At 67.2% G+C, this 18097-nt stretch overlaps 4 protein-coding genes across 10 annotated transcripts; 2 read left to right on the plus strand and 2 right to left on the minus strand.

Annotated features, from left to right (window-relative positions):
* The first annotated feature begins 143 nt into the window (after positions 1 to 143).
* LOC126051416 (actin filament-associated protein 1-like) lies at positions 144 to 7714 on the plus strand. Of its 7 annotated transcripts, none has more exons than XM_049830621.1 (17): positions 144 to 267; positions 3170 to 3316; positions 3413 to 3487; positions 3588 to 3682; positions 3942 to 4032; positions 4105 to 4322; positions 4400 to 4579; positions 4797 to 4880; positions 5078 to 5177; positions 5253 to 5470; positions 5567 to 5697; positions 5791 to 5911; positions 6021 to 6114; positions 6271 to 6420; positions 6534 to 6694; positions 6790 to 6900; positions 7007 to 7714. In XM_049830621.1, exons 1-17 carry the CDS (start codon positions 252 to 254, stop codon positions 7031 to 7033), a joined length of 2019 nt encoding a protein of 672 aa, XP_049686578.1. In that variant the 5' UTR covers positions 144 to 251; the 3' UTR covers positions 7034 to 7714. The 7 variants fall into 7 exon arrangements, with proteins under 7 accessions (XP_049686578.1, XP_049686580.1, XP_049686579.1 ...); XM_049830623.1 differs by having other exon boundaries at positions 3606 to 3682; XM_049830622.1 differs by having other exon boundaries at positions 3416 to 3487.
* A 348-nt stretch (positions 7715 to 8062) lies between these two features.
* Positions 8063 to 14634, plus strand: FHIP2B (FHF complex subunit HOOK interacting protein 2B). Its single transcript, XM_049830620.1, has 17 exons — positions 8063 to 8245; positions 8361 to 8439; positions 9451 to 9620; positions 10493 to 10597; positions 10796 to 10918; positions 11099 to 11275; positions 11363 to 11559; positions 11639 to 11747; positions 11829 to 11905; positions 12066 to 12255; positions 12344 to 12513; positions 12603 to 12725; positions 12812 to 12902; positions 13003 to 13146; positions 13483 to 13623; positions 13721 to 13821; positions 13916 to 14634. The coding sequence occupies exons 1-17, from the start codon at positions 8201 to 8203 to the stop codon at positions 14019 to 14021; spliced, it is 2148 nt and encodes a 715-aa protein (XP_049686577.1). The 5' UTR covers positions 8063 to 8200; the 3' UTR covers positions 14022 to 14634.
* Positions 14635 to 14760: 126 nt separating this feature from the next.
* On the minus strand, positions 14761 to 16399 carry NUDT18 (nudix hydrolase 18). Its single transcript, XM_049830661.1, has 3 exons — positions 16225 to 16399; positions 15924 to 16137; positions 14761 to 15557 (listed from the first exon to the last, which is right to left on the minus strand). The coding sequence occupies exons 1-3, from the start codon at positions 16378 to 16380 to the stop codon at positions 14962 to 14964; spliced, it is 966 nt and encodes a 321-aa protein (XP_049686618.1). The 5' UTR covers positions 16381 to 16399; the 3' UTR covers positions 14761 to 14961.
* A 62-nt stretch (positions 16400 to 16461) lies between these two features.
* On the minus strand, positions 16462 to 17923 carry LOC126051839 (uncharacterized). Its single transcript, XM_049831584.1, has 2 exons — positions 17871 to 17923; positions 16462 to 17317 (listed from the first exon to the last, which is right to left on the minus strand). Exons 1-2 carry the CDS (start codon positions 17921 to 17923, stop codon positions 16462 to 16464), a joined length of 909 nt encoding a protein of 302 aa, XP_049687541.1.
* Between the last annotated feature and the right edge of the window lie 174 nt (positions 17924 to 18097).

The raw sequence follows: 18097 nt of genomic DNA on the forward strand, positions 1-18097 counted from the left end.
CCCCCCCGCCACCTTCCCCACCAACCTTCCCCCCCCCCCCCCCCGGCCCCTGGTCCCTGCAGATGGCGGTGGTGCTCCGAGGAGGATGCGGAGCCCTTCCCCGCCTCTCCCCCCGCCCCGGTCGGGTTGTGTTGTGCTGGGGGCCCGCAGGGCGTGTGAGAGCCGAGCCGGGCCGGGCCAACATTGCCCCGGTCCCGGTTCAGGTCCCGGTCCCGGTCCCGGTCCAGCCGCGATGTGAGCGCACCCGCACCATGGCCCGGCAGAGAGGTATGGAGGGGGGGGGGGGTGTGCAAAGGGGTGCAAGGCTGCAGGGTGGGGGGGGGTGCAAGCCTGCAAAAGGGTGAAAGAGAGGGTAGAGAGTGTGCTTGAGGCAGCGGGGGGGGACAGAAGCGTGTAAAAGGGGGGTGGAAGGGGAAAGGGGGTGCGTGGGAAAGAGGAGAGCGTGCAAAAGAGCGTGCGAAAGGGGGAGAGTGGGGGTCGGGGGCTGTGGGAAGGTGCGTGGGGCTGTGGGCTGGGTGCTGGGGAGGGAAGGGGGTGCAAGGGATAAGGTGGGGGTGGCAGGGCTGGGGGTGGTAGAGCAGGGCTGGGGTGCTCGGGTGCCCTCCCCCAAACACGGTGGGGTGCCAGTGCACTGTGCCGTGGCGGGGTGTGGGATGCCAGGGCTTCTGCCAGTACCCTCCCTGGGGTAATTTGGGGGTGCAGCGGCTGGGGGGGGGGGGGGGGGGGGAAACGCCTCCACCCTCGAGCCGTGGCCCAGAGCCTCCCGCAGTGCCGGGTCACGCTGCGGCCAGGAGCAGCCTCCAGCCTCCTGCTCTGAGTCATCCCATGCTGGGCGAGAGCCACCCCGAGCTCCAGAGCGGGGCCCTCGGGTGACCCCGAGCCCCTGCTCCCCCTTGCACCCCACGGGGGTCCAGGGCTGAGCCCGGGCACCTCTTCCTCATCGTTACACGAAGAAAAATGCAGACGGCCACGGGGCAGAGGTGCCAGCCCCAAATCCCCCGGGTGCTGGCATCACCGGGGATCGTGCGCTCCCGTGGCATCTCTTGGGCAGCCCTCTCCTTCCTCCTCCTCTGAGGATGAGGATGCCATCGGGCTGGGCCACGTCCCACGGGAGCAGGGCACTTTGCCTGGAGACGGTTGTGTGTTTGGGGGGCGTTTTCCTCCCGCCCTGGAGACCGAGGCAGCTGTTTTTCATCTCGGCTCCTTTCCCTTGGCCCAGGCAGCAGGCAGTTGGCGTGGCCTCATGGGTGAAGGCAACTCCTGCCTGCTCCGAACCGGGCTGCGGGCACGGCCGGGCACTGCCGGACACGGTTCTCCTGCCCCACCGAGGGCATCGAGAGCCGGCTGGTGTGGGGGGGGGGAACACAGGGGCAGGGTGCAGGGAGGTCTGAGGGGGGGGGTGAGTGGACGGAGATGTCATTGCCGAGGAATTTGGCCTGGGTGGAGGAGAGGAGAAAGGGAGGGAGAGGAAGAGCCAGGCACACTGGGCATGAGGGACAGTCCCCACACACACCCCCCCACGCTCCCAGTCTGCCCACAGGACCCCTCAGCCAGCCCCTGTCCCCCCCCCCCCCCCCGCCAGTCCCCCCAGGGATTTGGTCCCCCCTTTCCCTTCCCCAGTTTCCAGGGAAATCCAGATGTTTGGGCCCAGCTCCGGCATTGCTCAGCCTCGCTGCCCTGCCAGATGTTTCCTCTCCCCCCCCCCTCCCCGGGCAGGGGTGTGTGCTCCCCGGCTGGGGACACTGGGGAGGGGGACGGTGCTCCCCCCGTGCCAACACCTCCACAGGGCCTTCTCCCGTGTCCCCTGTAACACACGTGGGATCGCGGGCTCCTTCCCCCTGCCTGCCCTTGCCTCCCCCGGAGCCTGCTGCTGTCTTTAGGGATGAGTTGCATCCCTGCCAGCCCGGAGCGATGCGGGATGCAGGGATATGGCAGGGCATGAGGATGCTGGGGTCAGCCGGGGCTTTGCGGGGAGTCGCCAGGGCAGCATTCCCAGCTGGCTGTGGCTTCGCTGGGGTTGTCCCTCTTCCAGTTGGGAAATGGCAGGGGGATAGCGAGGAGGGAGGCTGGGAGCAGAGCGGGACGGCGTGGGGGGAGCCGGCACAGCTAGGCTCCGTGCCAGGAGGCAGTGGGTTTCGACAGCGGGTCTGCAACATTTTATCCCAGCTGGGAGCAGGGAGCAGAGCCCGGAGCGGCCGGAGCAGAGTGAGGCAAACCACTTCCAGATGCATAGCAGCAAGGAGCCAGGGGAAGGCAGGCAGGGACCCGGGGGGCGGGTGGTGGTGGGGGGCCGGGGGACATCTGACCGCTCCTGCGGTGGCAGCCGGAGGTGCCCAGGGCGAGGGGGCTCTGCGGGAAGGGGGTGAGGGGCCAGGCTGGGGCTGTGCATGGTCCTGCTCTGCCACGTGCTTCTCCATCGCAGGAAACACTTGCATGGACCCAGAGCTGAGGGGACCACCATCATTCGGGACCCCCTCCCCGTGCCCGTGGCTCTCCAGGTCTCCTCCACTTCGAGGGGGCTGCGGGACGGAGGCAGTGCTGTCCCATCCCACTGCGCAGAGTGCGGGATTCCCGTCTTCCCCGGCCGGGGCGAGGAAGCACAAAGCTGTTCCTTGTCCCGCTCCGTTCCTCCTTCCTGGCACGGCAGGGTCGGGGTCCCCGGCTGGTGCCGAGCCCTGACCCTGCTCCCTGCCCTTGGAGCGGGCAGCGGGTGAATGCTCAGCATTTTCGGCATGCCTGGAGAAGCCTTCGTCAGCCGCTCCCATGTGCCATGCCTCCTCCTCCTCCTCCTCCTCCTCCTCCTCCGCATGGAGGAGCAGCACGTTGGGCTGCCCGGCGTGGCCCACGGCCACGGCTCCCCTCGCCTAACCGGGAACAAACCCGCTCTGTGAGCGCACACAGAGGAGCCTTCAGCGGCGTGGGTCCTCGTCCCCCCCTCCTCATCCTCCCCCGGAACCCCAGGCCCATCAATAGCGGGATTGTACGGAGCCGGGGCAGGTGCCGGGAGCGGGGGCACGGCCGGCGGCACGGGGCACGTAAATCCCCACGTCTGTTTGCTCGGCACCGGAGAGCCCCTGCCAGCCCTGCCCGGTGTGGTGGGCGGGGGACAGGCACCCCTGCCTGCACCCTCCTCTGGCGGGGTACGATGGCACGTCCCTGTCCCCCGCAGACCTGGACAAACTGCTGTCGGACCTGCGGTCCTTCCTGCTCATCCTGGACCGGGAAAACCTCAGCACCGCGGCTCGGGCCAAGAAGAAGTCGGTGGCCGATCTCCTCTCCCGGCTGCAGAGCCCCCCGTGTGAGCGTGGGTCTGCGGGTAGGGGGGGAAACGGGGCGGCCCCCCCGCTTAGTGCCCGGTGGGCAGCAGGGAAGGGGCTGGGAGCGGGGCTGTGACCGGGCGCTCCCCCCGCAGCAGAGGACGCAGAGTACATGATCATGCGTTGCCTCTCGCCTTCCCCGGGAACCCCGCAGGGCCGGGCCAGCCCGGGTGAGTTGCATGTTCTGAGCCGTACCCCATCTCTGCCAGCGGCTCATCACGTGCGGCCGGGGATGCCCGGCTCCTCGCCGACCCGGCACGTGGCTGCCAGTCCCGCTTTTCTCCCCAGGAACCAGGATGGTGGATGGAACAGGAGGGAGAGGTTGTGAGTGCCTCCCGGTCAGCACCCTGAGCCTGCATGGAGGGGTAAAGCGGGGGTGGTGGAGAGGTTGGGGGGCTGTGGGTGCACAAGAGGGGCTTGTGCTGGGACAGGGGATGGGAGAGGGGCACCCGGTGACCATCCCTGCACTGCAACCTTGCTCGTACGGGCATCCGACCAGGCCGGGAAGGTTCCCATGCTGGCTGCCAGGTCTGGGCAGAGCCCCCCGGCAGTCCCTTGGGGACCCCGTGAGGTTCACCCTGGGGGGGGCGGGCAGCACCTTCAGAGCATCCCTTCTCTCCCCAGAGCAAGGTGCCGGGCATCTCGCCATTCCCACCAGCCGATGACTCCTATGAAGATGCCGAACCCCTCGGCCCCGGCAGATGCACCGGCTCCGGTGAGCACCCCACCGCACCCCCTCCCCAGCACCCACATACGCCAAGCACCCTGACACCCTCCCGGCTCTCAGGCGGTGCCGACACCGACAGCAGCCACTACGAGTCATACGGGGAGGATGAGGATGGCGTGACGGACCGTGCCCACTACCTGCGGCGGCCGCCGGCTGCCGGCCCCGATGCCGAGCCCCTCGGCCGCCCCGAAGCACAGCTCTGCGGCTTTCTCTGGAGGAAGCGCTGGCTGGGGCAGTGGGCAAAGCAGCTTTTCATCGTCCGGGAGCATGTGCTGCTGGTGAGAAGGCTGGAGGAAGATGGATGGAGGGTAGGAGCGGGTCCCCGAGCTCTGCCGACCCCGCCGTGCTTCCGTAGTGCTTCAGGTGTGCCGCCGACCCGCAGCCGGTGCTGGAGCTGGACCTACGGGGCTGCCGCGTCGCCTACAAAGCCAAGCGTGGTAAGAAGATGCCGCACAGCCTGAAGGTGACGGGGACGGCTGGCGAGGCGCTGGTCATCGGCTTCCAGAGCCGGCAGCAGGCTGAGGACTGGAGGAAGGTTTGGAGGTGTTGCAGCCTAGCAGAGCTCTGCATGGGCAGGAGGGAGGGGTGGGCAGGGAGAAAAACGGGGATGCAGCCCTGCTGGGGTGCTCCCGAAGCGGCTGGGGATGACCCTGTCTGTCCCCAGGTCCTCTCCCATCTGGGGAGTATCTGGAACCCTGTTAGACGGGGGAGCGGGAGCCCGGGGCTGCAGCGCTCCCCCTCTCCCTCGGCAGGTGATCGAAGAGGTCAGCAGCGATGCCCCGAGCGGGCTGGCAGCCATCAGCATCCCGGCATCACCTTCCTCGAGGCTCGGCAGGGTGAGCCGCTTGTCCTTCCCCCAGGAAACCCAGGCACGGGAAAGGGGCTGCCAGGGGTCTCGAGAGAACGCCCCGAATTCCCTGCCCTGCTGTCCCCGTTGGGTGATGCTGGGGAGGGCTGCATTGCCGTAGGGTGGGGGTCAAGCAGGGGGCTTAGAACCCGCTGGGGACGGGGCTCTCTGGATCTCCATTCTTAGGCTGCCGGCTCCCAGCTCAGCAAGGAGGAGAAGGAGGAGGAGGATTGCTCCCAGCAGAGCCCTGCCCGCAGCCCCCGGCCCGGCGAGGATGCTAAAGGAGGTGCTGTGTGCGGGGACCTGGGTGAGGGGGTGTCCCCGCACCCCGTGCCACCGCTGATGGGGCATGCACCCACAGGTTTCCTGGCGGTGCGGCTGCGCGGGCGGTGGCAGCGGCTGTGGTGTGCAGTGCGGCAGGGAGCCCTGCGCATGTTCCCGGAGCCCGGCGGTGCCCAGCGCCCCGTCTGCGCCCTGCGGCTGGAGGGCTGCGAGGTCTCCCCGGGGGCGGCCGCCGGGTCTCCCCAGCGCCTCCGCATCCGCATCGCCCAGCGGGGCCGGGAGCTCGCCCTGCTGCAGGTGAGCAACCGCCGTGGCACCCCAGCACCCATCGTGTCCCTCGCCGGGGCGGTGGGGGGGAGACCCGCTGAGCCTGGACCCTCTGCCCCGTGCCAGACCTGTTCGGATGAGGAGAGGGAAGCCTGGTTGAAGACCCTGCGGGCCAGGGGAGGAGGGGAGCCAGCCGGCGACAGGGCCCCCACCGAGACCCCCAGGCTGGGCGATGCCAGCAGCTGCCCTGCTGCAGGGTAAGGAGATGCTGGCCGGGGCACGGCCAGCCCCAGCCCTCCTGCTCTGCTGTGGGGCCGCAGGCAGTAATGGGACCCCCCTCCTTCTTGCAGCGGGCTGCTGCTGCGCCGTGTCCCGACCCCCAACGCCTACATGGATGACCCCTTCGGGCAGCTCCCACCGACCGAGGTCCCCAAGCACCTCTACTCCAATGTGGAGCGCCTGCAGCAGCTGGTAACCTCCGCTGATGCACCTTGGCCTCCCCTACGCAAGCCCCAGGGTGAGGGCGACGGGCTCCCACCATTCGCTTGCCCATGGGCTTCTCCCGGGCTTCTTTCCGCAGCAGCAGAGCTTGGACCGAGCAGTGCCGGGGCAGCGCAAGAGACCCGTGTCTGCGCTGCCCGCCGGTGCCTGCAGCAATGCCCTGGGCAGCGCAGGTGAGTGGGGGCTGGATGCTCCATCCAGGGGAGCAGTGGGGTCCCCCCGTGCACCCCAGCCCTGGGATGGAGGTTGCGGTGCCCACGAGCACGGTGGTGTGCCGCGATTCCTCTGCCCTTCCTCCTGAGCATCCTTCCTCTGCCCTTCCACCCCAGCACCGGCGGCAGCTCTCCGGGACAGGGCTGCCAGCCCGCAGCGGGCGAAGGTGAGCCCCGAGCTCCGGAGCAGGGATCTCCCCCAGTCCCAGCGCACCCTGACGCTTCCCGAGAGGAAAGGGGCTCGGGATGGGCTGGATATCCTCATCGGTAGGAGCGCAGAGGGGATCTGCCCCTTTGCCGGGGGGTGCCTGGCCTTTGCCCGAGCAGCCAGCGGGGTCGGGGGGTACCCGGGCTTGGCAGTGCCCCTGCTGTCCTTGCAGGGAAGAGAGCCTTCCCCAAACTGGAGGAGAAGGTGGGGCAGCTGGAGAGGGCCTGCCGCATGAAGGGCAGGCTGAAAGCCGGCTCCGAGATGAACCTGCTGGCCATCGGCAAGTCGCTGAAGGGTCACATCGCCGCTACCGCCAGCTCGGCCGGCTCCGAGGTTGGGGGGACACTGGGGATGGGCAGAGGCTGTGGGAAGCATGAAGGGTTCAGGAGGGCGGGCATCGCCCTCTCTCTGCTTCGTTTTTCCGGCAGGGTTCATTCCTCGCGCCGCTGTTGAAGCGCACCGCATCGGCAAAGAGTGCCCTGAAGCCATCTCCCTCCCCGGTCCTCGTCGAAAAGGGAAAAGTGCTGCAGAAGAGAAAGGTACCGGCGGGGACCCGCGTGGGGTGGGCAGAGTTAAGGTGAGCCGGGTACCACACGTGGCGGTGGGATGCAGGGGGGTTGACCACCCATCTCGGCCGCTCTCCAGGAGTGGGAGATGAAGTCTGCGATGTGACCAGTGCTGCAGCGGCCCCGGGGCAGCCCCCGACACGCAAACGTACCTGCCGGACCGGGCGTCTCTCAGCAGAACGTAGGGCTGCACGTGGATCGTGCAGGACCAGCCTGGTATCTGTTTTTTTAACCATCAGTATCAATGCTACAACTACGCACATCTATTTTTTATATATATATATACATACATATAAACTCTCCGTCTGCGGGTTTCTAGTTTCTCTGGCATGAGGGCTGGAGGGTGGCGAGCCCCTCGCAGGCTCGCTGCCTTCTCGCCCATCCCAGCACCTTGGTTTTGGGACACGGATTTTGTGGTTGCAACCTCGCGAGCTGCTGGCTCTGACCCTGATGCGGGTCTGGTCAAAACGGTGCACCGGCAGCACCCCAGTCGTCCGTCCCCCCCCACTCGGGGACACCCACTCACAGGGTTGGGTGCGGATACACCCTGGACCAGGCAAGCTGGGGGGGACACACACGCAGCTGGGGGCTGCTTGGGGCACTTAATTGCACCTTCCCTGGAGTTGGCGGGACCCGGGCTGGGCCCTGGGCTGCTTTCCAGCAGCTGTGTTTGTCATGGCTTGTTTTTAATTGTAGAAACATGTTGGGTTTTTTTTAAGGATTAAAAAAAAAAAAAAATTAAAAAAAAATGGTAAGACTTGGCTTCTACCCGGTTGTGCTGTGGGAAGAGGTGAGCTGGGGAGGGGGCTGTTCTTGTCCTGGGGGGGGGGGGGGGGGGCCTGTCCCCATCCCAGTGCGAGGTGTGCAGGGGGGGCTCTCCCCGTCCCGGTGCACGGGGGGGTCCGTGTGTCCCCGCAAGGGCTTCCCCCCGGAGCAATTTTAGGTCTAAGGGACCTTTCCAAACCCCCCACCCCAAATCCTCCTCCAACCCCCCCCCCCCAGCCCCAACACCTCCAACCGCCCCCCCTCCCTCCCCGCAATCCCCCCCGCTCCCCCACCCCCATCCCCATCCCCCCTCCTCCATCCCTCGCTTCCCAAACCCACCCGAAGCCGGAATCCCGGAGTTACCGGGGGGAGGTACCGCAACCGAGCCGTCCTCCCCGCCCGGCGCCGGGCGGAGCCACCGCAGCGGAGCCGCTCCGGGGCGCAGCGGAGCGGGACCGGTACCGGGACCGGCCCCGGCCCCCGGGGTCGGTGCCCGGTGGGTGCAACCATGCTGAGCCGGTTGGGTGCACTGCTGCAGCAAGCGGTGGAGACGGTGAGTGGGGAGGAGGGGGGGGGGGGGGGGGGCACGGTGGGACCGGGAACGAGGAGAGGAGCTGGGGGGGGGTGGGTTTCTGTGCACCCCCTGACCCTGGCTTCGGTGTGTGCAGCGGGAACCCAGCGTGGACCTGCTGGAAGCCTTCACCGAGCACTGGAAGGGTATCACCGGCTACTATCTGGAGGCCACGGGTGAGTGGGGTGCGGGGAGAGGGTCCCCGTGCCCTAGGATGGGGTCCCTGTGGTGGGGGAACAGGGTCCTCGTCTCCTGGGAGAGGGCTCCCGTGCCCTAAGGTAGGGTCCTATCACCTGGGAATAAGGTCCCCGTGCCCTGGGATGGGACCCTGTGCCCTGGGAATAAGGTCCCCGTGCCCTGGAATGGGACCCCGTGCCCTGGAACGGGACCCCGTGCCCTGGGATGGGACCCCCTGCCCTGGGACGGGACCCCCTGCCCTGGGACGGGACCCCCTGCCCTGGGACGGGACCCCATGCATTAGCAGGGCACCGAGCCGACCGCAGCGCAGCTGACCCGGCATGCGGGGCTTTGGCATGGGACACCCTTTCCCGTAACCCAGGAGGAATTATCCAGCTGGGTGCTTGGCCCTGCCTGGCCCTGAACCCCCCCACACACACACACCGGTGGGGTCAGCACAGGGGGGTTTGAGTGGGTGCGGATGCTCATGGGAGCGTCTGCAGGCTGGGGCACGTCCCTCTCCGGGAACACGCTGCTCTCCGGGAACACTAAAAACAGGGCCTGGAGAGCTTCAGCCCTTTCCCCGGCAGGATCTCGGTCCTTCCCGCTTGACCCCCACCGCCCCTTCCCCTCCTGGGCCGTGCCGGAGGGTCTTTAGGGCTGGCAGTGCCAGGCAGCACCCCACAGCCCGGCGGCACAGCCGGCATCTCCGACCACAGCTCCGGCCCCGGCGGGGACGGCGGCAGCTTGCTAGGCCATGAGCGGAAGGAGAAGCCTCGAGTGCTGCTGGGACTCCACCATCACATTGCCATCTAGCGTCGTCCCCGCTAGCGACGCTGGAGAGGGATTCTGGGCCAGCACGGCTCGGGGTGCTGCTGGCGAGCACCCCGCAATTTCCACCCGAGCACCCCACCGTGAATCGCATCCCTTGCCGAGCCCGGTGGCACGCTGCCGGTGCCTTGGGTGGGGGGGGACACACATGCCGGAGCTCCCGATTCCCGTGTCCGCAGATGAGAGCATCCCTGCCAGACAGACGGACATCCCCTGGCGCCTCAAACAGATGCTGGACATCCTGGTGTACGAGGAGAAGCAGCACCCGGTGGGAGAAGCCGGCCCGTGCCTCGAGTACCTGCTGCAGCACAAAGTCCTGGAGACCCTCAGCACGCTGGGCAAGGCGGAGGTGGGTGTACAGGCACCGTTTGGGGGGGGGGGGGGGGCTGAGCCCCCCTGCGCTGCAGCACCCGCAGCCTTTTCCAGCTGCTTTGCGTGGTGCTGCTCAGTAATGTTAATTTTGAAGCTCTTCTAGCTGGGCAGCGGGAGTTTGTGGAGTGCGAGCTGGTCAGGGTGCTTGGCTTTTTTTGGGGGGGGGGGGGCTGGATTGCTCGGTGGAAGATCCCCATTGGGATCCTTTTTTTGCTGCTCCTCCGAACGGCTTTTGCACCCCATCGCACGCCGGCGTGCGCGGGAAGGGTGTTTTTTACATCAGCAGCCTGTTTGCACAACTGGCACGTGGCTGCTTGGGTTCGCAGGACAAAGTGTTTTTAGACAGCCCCCTCTCGAAGTAAATATTGCCCAAATGTAACGCTCTGCTGTTCCTTTGTTGTTAATAATAGGGAAGCTCCCTATAAATAGCCTTTTATTCAAACATAAGCGAACGCTAGCGCAGGTTGGGCTTCGGAAACGTGCGCTGGCCCTTCTGTGGCCATGAGGATTTGGTTTTTTGGGGTGCTGGGCTTTAAGTCCTCGTCGCTAGCATTGTAGCAGCGGGAAAAGGGGAAATAATCCCCCTGTTTTTTTTCTCTGCAAGAAAGTTCAATCCCTAATTGCTAAAGGGAGAAGAGCCTGGGGCAGGTGGGAGGACTGGGGGGTCCATGGGCCCATTTCCATCATTTCGGGGGAGCAAACCTGGGGTCTCTGCTGAGAGTGTTCTTGTAAGCCACCCACACTGACTGCTGGGTGACCCAGCAGGCAATTTGGGGCAATTACAGGGTAATCAGGTACAGAAACAGGTAACTGGGCTCTCACCGTTGCCTCTCCCCATCTCCCTCCCAGTATCCCCCCGGGATGAGGCAGCAGGTCCTCCTCTTCTTCAGCCGGGTGCTGAGCCAGGTGCAGCACCCACTCCTGCACTACCTCAACGTGCACAGACCGGTGCAGGTGAGACCCGCGCTGGGGGGCTTGTCGGGGGGGCCGGCGGTGCCACCGGCGATGCCGTGTGCTGGGGTTGGCCACCATCCCTGCCAAACGCTACCGGGAACGGTAGCGGAACGCCCGCGGTAATGGGGCGGCACTGCTGCACCCGGGCAGGGTGGGAGAGCAGCCAGCAGCCCAGCAGCCCTCTCCTTGCCCTGCCAGAAGCTGCTCCAGCTCAGCGGTGACCGCCTGGGCTCCGGCGTGGAGAAGGAAGAGGTGCAGTTCGTGGCCGTCCTCTGCACGAAGATCAAGCAGGATCCCACCCTGCTGGCATACATCCTGGAGGTGAGCAGCCCTCGGCCATCCCTGTGCCGGTGGGACGTGTATGGGGTCAGCTGTGGGGTTTGGCTCATTTAATCGAGCTTTTTCACGTGCTTTGCGGCTCCATCGCCACCGCAAAGCAAATCGGGGTTAGTGGGAGAAAGATGGTGGCTACGATGCTTTGCTGCTCCTCTTCCTCTCCAGGGCAAGAACATTCTGAATGGGAGGAGAGCCCAGGAGCTGCCAGCCAGCCCCGTGGAAGAGGGTGCCGAGCATCCCTCGGGCACCGCCGCCGCTGCCAGCCCCCGCCAAGCCGAGCCTTCCCCGTCACGGAGGGACAGCAACCTCATCACGTCTTTGATGGGGCTGTGCAAGAGCAAGGTAGGTGGAAAGGGCTGGCAAGGAGGGGACGGTGGGCACCGCAGTCGTGTGACGCTGCCTCTCTCCTCCTCCTCCTCCTCCTCGCAGAAGAGCAGGGTCGCGCTGAAGGCTCGGGAAAACCTGCTTTTGCTCGTCGGGCTCGCCCAGGAGGCGGCTGCTGCCTGCCTGGTGCGGAGCAGCACCCTGTGCCAGCTGCTGACGGAGCATCTCTGTGACCTCTACAGCGCCGTGCCCACCTCCACCGACCCCGCCGACGTCCTCGCCCTGGAGAGGGTCAGCTGGAGGTAAGGTGGGCGCTGGGCAGGGTCATCCCTGGGCACCGCCGAGGCTTTGCCGCAGCCACACGTCCTCTACCCCGTGCAGGTCGCAGGGTGATGCTGCCGGCGACGGGGTTTTCCCAGGGAAGGAGAACCTGGCTGCCTTCTTCAGCTGGCTGGACTACCTCGATGAGCTGGTGATAGGCGCCCACCCGGTAAGGAGCACCCGGCCGACTTTGCAGAGCACGGGTAGCCCCCTGCCTGCACCGCGGCTCAGCCTCTACCGTCACCCACAGGTCGTGGCGGATGCCATCGCTGAGGCCGTGGAGGAAAAGTTTTTCCGGGGCATCCTGCAGCCGCAGCTCCTGCAGATGTGAGTGTCTGAGGCACGAGACAGCAGCTGGGGGGAGAGTTTGTCTATCAGGGACCCCCTTTGGGGTTTCCCTCGCCTGCGCCTCCTTTTTCCCTGCTGTGAGACGCTGTGGTGCCTGCAGCATCCCACCCCTCGCAGCATCCCACCCTGTCCCCGGCAGGTCCGAGCTCGACGTCCTCAGCGCCACGGCCGTGCTGACGGGGACGGTGCGGCAGATCCGCTCGCCTCCCCTTCTCCACTGCCTCGTGCTTTTCCTGCTGGGATCAGACCGGCGCCCCGAGACCCCCGAGGATACCCCCCACCCTCTGCGCACCCAACTCATCGACCGCTGCAACCACCTTTCCGACGAGGTGAGCCCCATCCTGACACGGTGGGTCCGGGACACGGGTGATGCCGAGGGGCAGCGCCGGTGGTCTCACCCCACTCGCCGTGCCGCAGATCAGCCTGGCCAGCCTGCGGCTTTTCGAGGAGCTCCTGCGGAAACCCCACGAGCACGTGGCGCACAGCTTGGCGCTGAGGAACCTACAGGCGAGGGGCTACCTGCAGCGCAGTCCCCCTGTACCCGACGAGCGCGGACCCCCCGAGCCGGACCCCGACGAGGATGGGCTGTGAGCGAGAGGGACCGGGGCAGGGCGAGGAGGGGGGCAGCCCCTTGGTGCCCACCCGGCTAACAAACACCCCTGCGCTGGGCCCACAGGGACCTGGAGGAGGATCCGTATTTCACCGATGGCTTCCCAGATGCCGGCTTTGGATCGGCAAAAAAACCTCTGCTGGGATCAGCCCCGTCGGGGAAGGGGCAAGTGAGCGAGGTGGTCAGCAGGTAGGGATTTGCAGGGGCTGCTCCAGCATGGGGTGGGGGGGTGGGGGGGCGTATCCCCCTCCCCATCGCTCTCCCCTCTCTTCCAGCTTCCTCTGCCTGGTCCCCGAGGAGGCGAAGACCTCCTCGTGCATGGAGGAAGGTGGCTACGACACCTACGTGCACGATGCCCTGGGCATGGTGAGCGGCTACGGGGTCGGGGTGGGGGGGGGGGGGTCCCCATCCCTGGTGGTGATGGCCCCCTGCTCTGGCTCTCACCCACCATCACCCCCCCTGCCAGGTCCAGGCGTGCCGTGCCAACGCGGCCCCGTGGGGGTGGCCCCCGGCCCCCCGACCCCTTGATGCCTGCTACCCCGAAACGGCTTTTTACGAGGGCCATTTCCTCAAGGTTCTGTTTGACAGGATGACCCGGATCCTGGACCAGGTACGGGGGTGGTCGGTCAGGATGCTGAGGACGATGCTCTGCCCCTCGCCTTGGCACGGCTGGGGGGGCTTTTGCCCCAAAGGCTCTCCAGGGGGGCACAGCCTTTCTCTTGGCTGGGGGGGGGGGGGGCGGTTTGAATCGAGGATGCTTTGGCTTCCCATGGTTATTACCAGCACCGGGGGTAAAGTGGCCGAGAGCATCGGCAGCATTTGCAGCCACCAAGCTCCCGTTGGTAGGGACGGGCTCAGATCCCTGTCAGGGGATGCCGTGGCGGGGGGGGGGGGGGGGGATCAGCCATGCCGGCTCCTGCTGAGGATTCCCCCTGTGCTGCCCCAGCCCTACAGCCTGAACCTGCAGGTGACCTCGGTGCTATCCCGCCTGGCTGCCTTCCCCCATCCCCACCTCCACGAGTACCTGCTGGACCCCTACCTCAACCTGGCACCCGGCTGCCGCTCGCTTTTCTCCGTCCTCGTCAGGGTAATGTCACCTGCTGGGGCTGGGGGGGGGAACGACAAACGGGACAGGGACACCCCCTCAAAATGGGACCTGACTCTTCCCCCCATCTCCCACGCAGGTAATTGGGGACCTGATGCAGCGACTCCAGCGTGTGCCCCATTTTAGGGCCAAGCTGCTCCTGGTGCGCCGGCAGCTCATGGGACTGGTGCCCGGAGAGCAGTAAGTGGGGGGGGGGGGGGAACGGGATGATAAGGGATGGGGGCAATGCATGCCCTTTGAGGGGGAGTGTACCCCATTGCTCATCTCCCCGCAGAATGGACCACACGATGCTCTTCAAGGGAGTGGTGGTGCTGGAGGAGTTCTGCAAGGAGCTGGCTGCCATCGCCCTGGTCAAGGGACCGCCGGAGGGGCCCCCCTGAGCTGCTGCTCCGCAGCTCCCCCGCTGAGCACCCCCTCTTTGGCTGGGCTACGGTGGCCACTGGGGATGGCCCAACCCATATGCTGGTAGCCACCAGTGGACCACTCGGACCAGTACGTCCCCAGTAGCCGGGCATGGTGGTGGCACCCTGAGAAGGACACCAGCCTCGCGGAGGAAGAGGAGGCGCAGAATCCTTTGCCACCGCCTTGGCCAACCCGGAGGTGATGCCACCTCCCCGGTGCAGGATGCGGCCCCTCTGGGTGCAATGATGTGAACCATGCTGCGTTTCCTCCTGGGTGGTGGGTTCCTGCTCCCCCTGCCCCATGTCGGAGGTGCCCCGAGGCCCCACCAACCTCAAGCAGGATTTTTTTGGGCAATAATAGGATGTGCAGGCACGGTGCTGTCCTCTGCCTGCGTGGGGCAATGCCACCCCCTCGGCTGCAAGAACTCAATCATCTCCCCCAGCTCTGAGGTACAGGGGGGGTGTCTGTGTGTGTGTGTGTTTGTGGCTCCTGTCTCGTGGGGATGGTGCATCCCAAACCCCACACGGCCAGGTACCGTGTCCCCTGGGTGATGGGACTCTACTACAATAAAGCCGTGAGCTCAGCACCACATACTGTGCCCCTGCCATCTATACTGCGCCAGTCCCCCTTCCCAAGCATCCCCCAAAACCGAGCTCCCCATTCCCACCACTCCCGCCCCGCTTTCAGCCACGGCCAGGTGGATGCAAGAAGCAGCAGCCAAATTTATTTCTGCTCTGGCTGGCTCTCAGCCCCACCTCAGCCAGGACACAGCACCATGTCCTGCCCCAAAACATCGTCCCAGCCATGGGGGGGGGCCCTCTCGCGTTTGGCACTGCAAGCAGGACCCCCGGGTACACATCCCAGCTGGGCCCCCCCCCTCCCCGTGCCCAAAGCCAGGCTGCCAGGGCTTACCGGGCACTAGCTGCGGATGGGCACCGTGCCCACGGTGCGGAGCCGCTGCAGGATCCGGCCCCTCAAGCTCTCCTCCTCCACGTGCCACCAACGGAAAGCGGGGCCGCACGGCTCAGGGGGGACAGCCCCAGGGCTGCCGGGAGGGATGCTCAGCAGCACATTGAAACAGATGCCGTCAGCCCCGCCGGGACCCCCAGCCCGGTGCTGCAGCCCCAGCAACCCCAGGGGTCCCGGGCAGAGGTCCGACGGCCCGCAGTCGCGCAGCAGCCGCAGGACGGGCAGGCGGAGACCCCCGCGGACCTCAGCCGGGGTCATGCCGCAGGCCACCACGGGCAGGTGGGGGGTCCCAGCGGTGCCCAGCAGAACCCAAAGGTCCCCGGCGTCGTTGGCGAAGGCCACCAGAAGCCGCAAGCAGAGCAGGGCGCAGGGCAGCTCCTGCGGCAGCGTGGGGGGATGCGGGGGGCTGCGGCGGTAGCGGGCGGCGAGGTCCAGCAAGGGCAGGATGTCCAGGGCTCGCAGCGGCAGGGCGCAGGGGTCTCCGGCCCACCACGCCGCTTGCAGAGACTCGGCGTCAGCCTCCTTCAGGGTCTTCAGGGTCCCACCTGCGGGCAGAGAGACAGCGATGCCCTGGCACAGGGGTGGTAGGGGACAGCAGGACCCCGGCACTGGGCTGGCAGGGGGTGCCGATGCCCGGTCACGGGTCTGGTGGGGGGTACCGAGACCCCATCACGGGGCTGATAGGTGACACCGATACCCCAGCACGGGGTTTGTGGGGGGATGGCCGTACCGGTGGCGGTGCCGGCAGGGAACGGCGATGCCCTGGCATAAAGGTGGCAGGGGACACTGATGCCCATCATGGAGCTGGCAGGGAACACGGATGCCCCGGCACAGGGCTGGCAGGGAATGCGTCAAGCGAGCCGCATCCTTCCCACGCCCCTTCAGAGCACCAAACGGGCCCAGGCACGCACCGGTGGGGCGCGCGAGGAAAGCGAAGCGGATCCACGCCGGCCCCCTCTCCTCCAACGCCAGCAAAGTGAGGGGTTCGCACTCCAGCCCCGTCTCCTCCTTCACCTCCCTCCGCATGGCAGCCACGATGCTCTCGCCGGGCTCCATCCTCCCGGCCGGCAGGTACCACCTCCCGCGGCACTCGGGCTTGGCCTCCTGCACCAGCAGCACCTTGTCCTGCGGGGAGGAGGGAGAAGGGTCGGGTGGGCACCGGGGGGCACCGGGGTGGGGTGTGGGGGGGTGTCCCGCGGGGGGCTGCCTCACCTCCTCGTTGAAGAGCACGGCCAAGACGACGTAGCAGGCGTTCCTCCCCAGGCGGATGGGGACGGTGGGGGGGGGGACACCCTCGAAGCTCGCCCCCACGTCCCAACCGCCGCCACCCAGCACCGCATCCAGCTCCGGCACTGGAGCTTCCCCCATGGGAGCGGGGTCGGGGGTGGGGGGGGAGCCCCTCAGGCTGGATGGGGAATTGGGGGGGGAGCAGAGCCCTCAGGCACCCACTCAGGGGGTAGCGGGGTTTTGGGGTGGGGAGGGCACCCCCCAGACGTGCAGGCGGGGGGACAGGGAGCCCCGGCGCTGGGTGGGCTGGAGGAGGCGGTGAGGGAGGGGGTCCGGCGATTGCGGGGTGCACGGGGAGGTGCAATGAGGGAAGGGGTCTCCCAGTGCCGGCAGGGTGCTGGAGGGGAAGGGCTTGCTGGACTGGGGGACGTGGAGCGGGGTGTAACTGGGGAAGGATCTGCTGGGCTGGGGGGGCACGTAGCAAGGGAAGAGCTCGGTGGCCTTCGCGATGCAGGGGGGGGTGCAGTAGGGAAAGGGTCTGCTCGACTGGGGGACGCCCAGGGGGGCGCAGGAGGGGAAGGGCTGGCTGGACTGCAGCGTGTAGGAAGGGAAATAGTAAGGGAAGGGGTCACTGGGCTTGGGGAGGCGGGGGGGGCTGCGGTAGTGGAAAGGCTTGCTGGACTGGGGGAGGCATGGGGGGGCACAGTAGGGAAAGGGCCGGCTCGACTGCAGGCCGTACAGGGGGCTGTAGGGGAAAAGCTCGCTGGATTTGGGGATGCGGGGGGGGCTGCGGTAGGGGAAGGGCTGGCTCGACTGGAGGATACAGGGAAAGCTGAAATAGGTGAAGGGTTTGCTGGACTGGAGGAGGTAGGGGGGAAAGGGTTTGCTGGATTGGGGAACGCTGGGGGGAAAGGGGCGGCTAGACTGGGGAACGCTGGGAAGAACGGGCCTGCTCGACTGGGGGATGATGCCCGGGGTGGGGTAGAAGGGTTCGCTGGGCAACGGGGTGCACGGGGGGCTGGACCAGGGGGAGAAATCGGCGGGCTGAGGGGGCCAGGGTGTGCTGGACTGCAGGGGGCTATCGGGGAAGGGGAACGGGGGGGAACGGGGGCTGCAGGGGGGGGAGCTGGGCTGCAGGGCGCAAGAGGGGAAAGGCGAGGCGGGCTGCAGGGTGCGAGGCCGGGGTGCTGGGCTGCAGGGTGAGAGGGGGGGTGCTGGGCTGGGAAGGGGGGTGCAGGGCTGCGGGGGGCAGCGGGAGAAGGGGCTGCGGGACTGCAGGGTGGGCTGAGAGGCTCAGCAGCAGAGGAGGGCCTCGGGTCTAGGCCGGGGGTTTGCGGGGTGCAACAGGGGAAGGGGTTTGGGTTTGGGTTTGGGGAGGGGGGGGGCTGCCGGGGTGCAACGGGGGGAAGGGCTTTTGGGGTGCAGGGAGGGTTTGGGGGGCTGCGGGGTGCAGTAAGGGGAAAGGCTGGGGTGTGCAGGGTGCAGCGGGGGAAGGGGTTGGGGGGAGCTTTGGGGTGCAAGGGGGGGGTTTGGGGGGGTGCAGGAGGGAAGGGGCGCAGGGCGCCTGCAGCCCCCCCCTCCCGCTCGCCCGCCCGCCCCGCCTGCCTGCGCGCATGCGCCACGGCACTCACCGCGTCCCCGGGCCTCCGCCGCGCTGTCCCCGCCCACCCCGCTCGCCGTCCATTGGTCACCCCGCCAGGCCAGCTCGCTTTCCATTGGTTAGCCCTGCCGCCAACTTCCCCGCAGGGTTGGGGAGGCGGGGTTTAGGCTTAAAGGGGCCGGGAGGGGCGTGGAAAAGTGCGTGGCGCGCCCTGCGCTGGCGGCGTTAATTGGGCGGTGTTAATTAATTGCAAGTGCT

Source organism: Accipiter gentilis, chromosome 28 (assembly GCF_929443795.1).
Source record: "Accipiter gentilis chromosome 28, bAccGen1.1, whole genome shotgun sequence".
NCBI lineage: Eukaryota > Metazoa > Chordata > Aves > Accipitriformes > Accipitridae > Astur > Astur gentilis.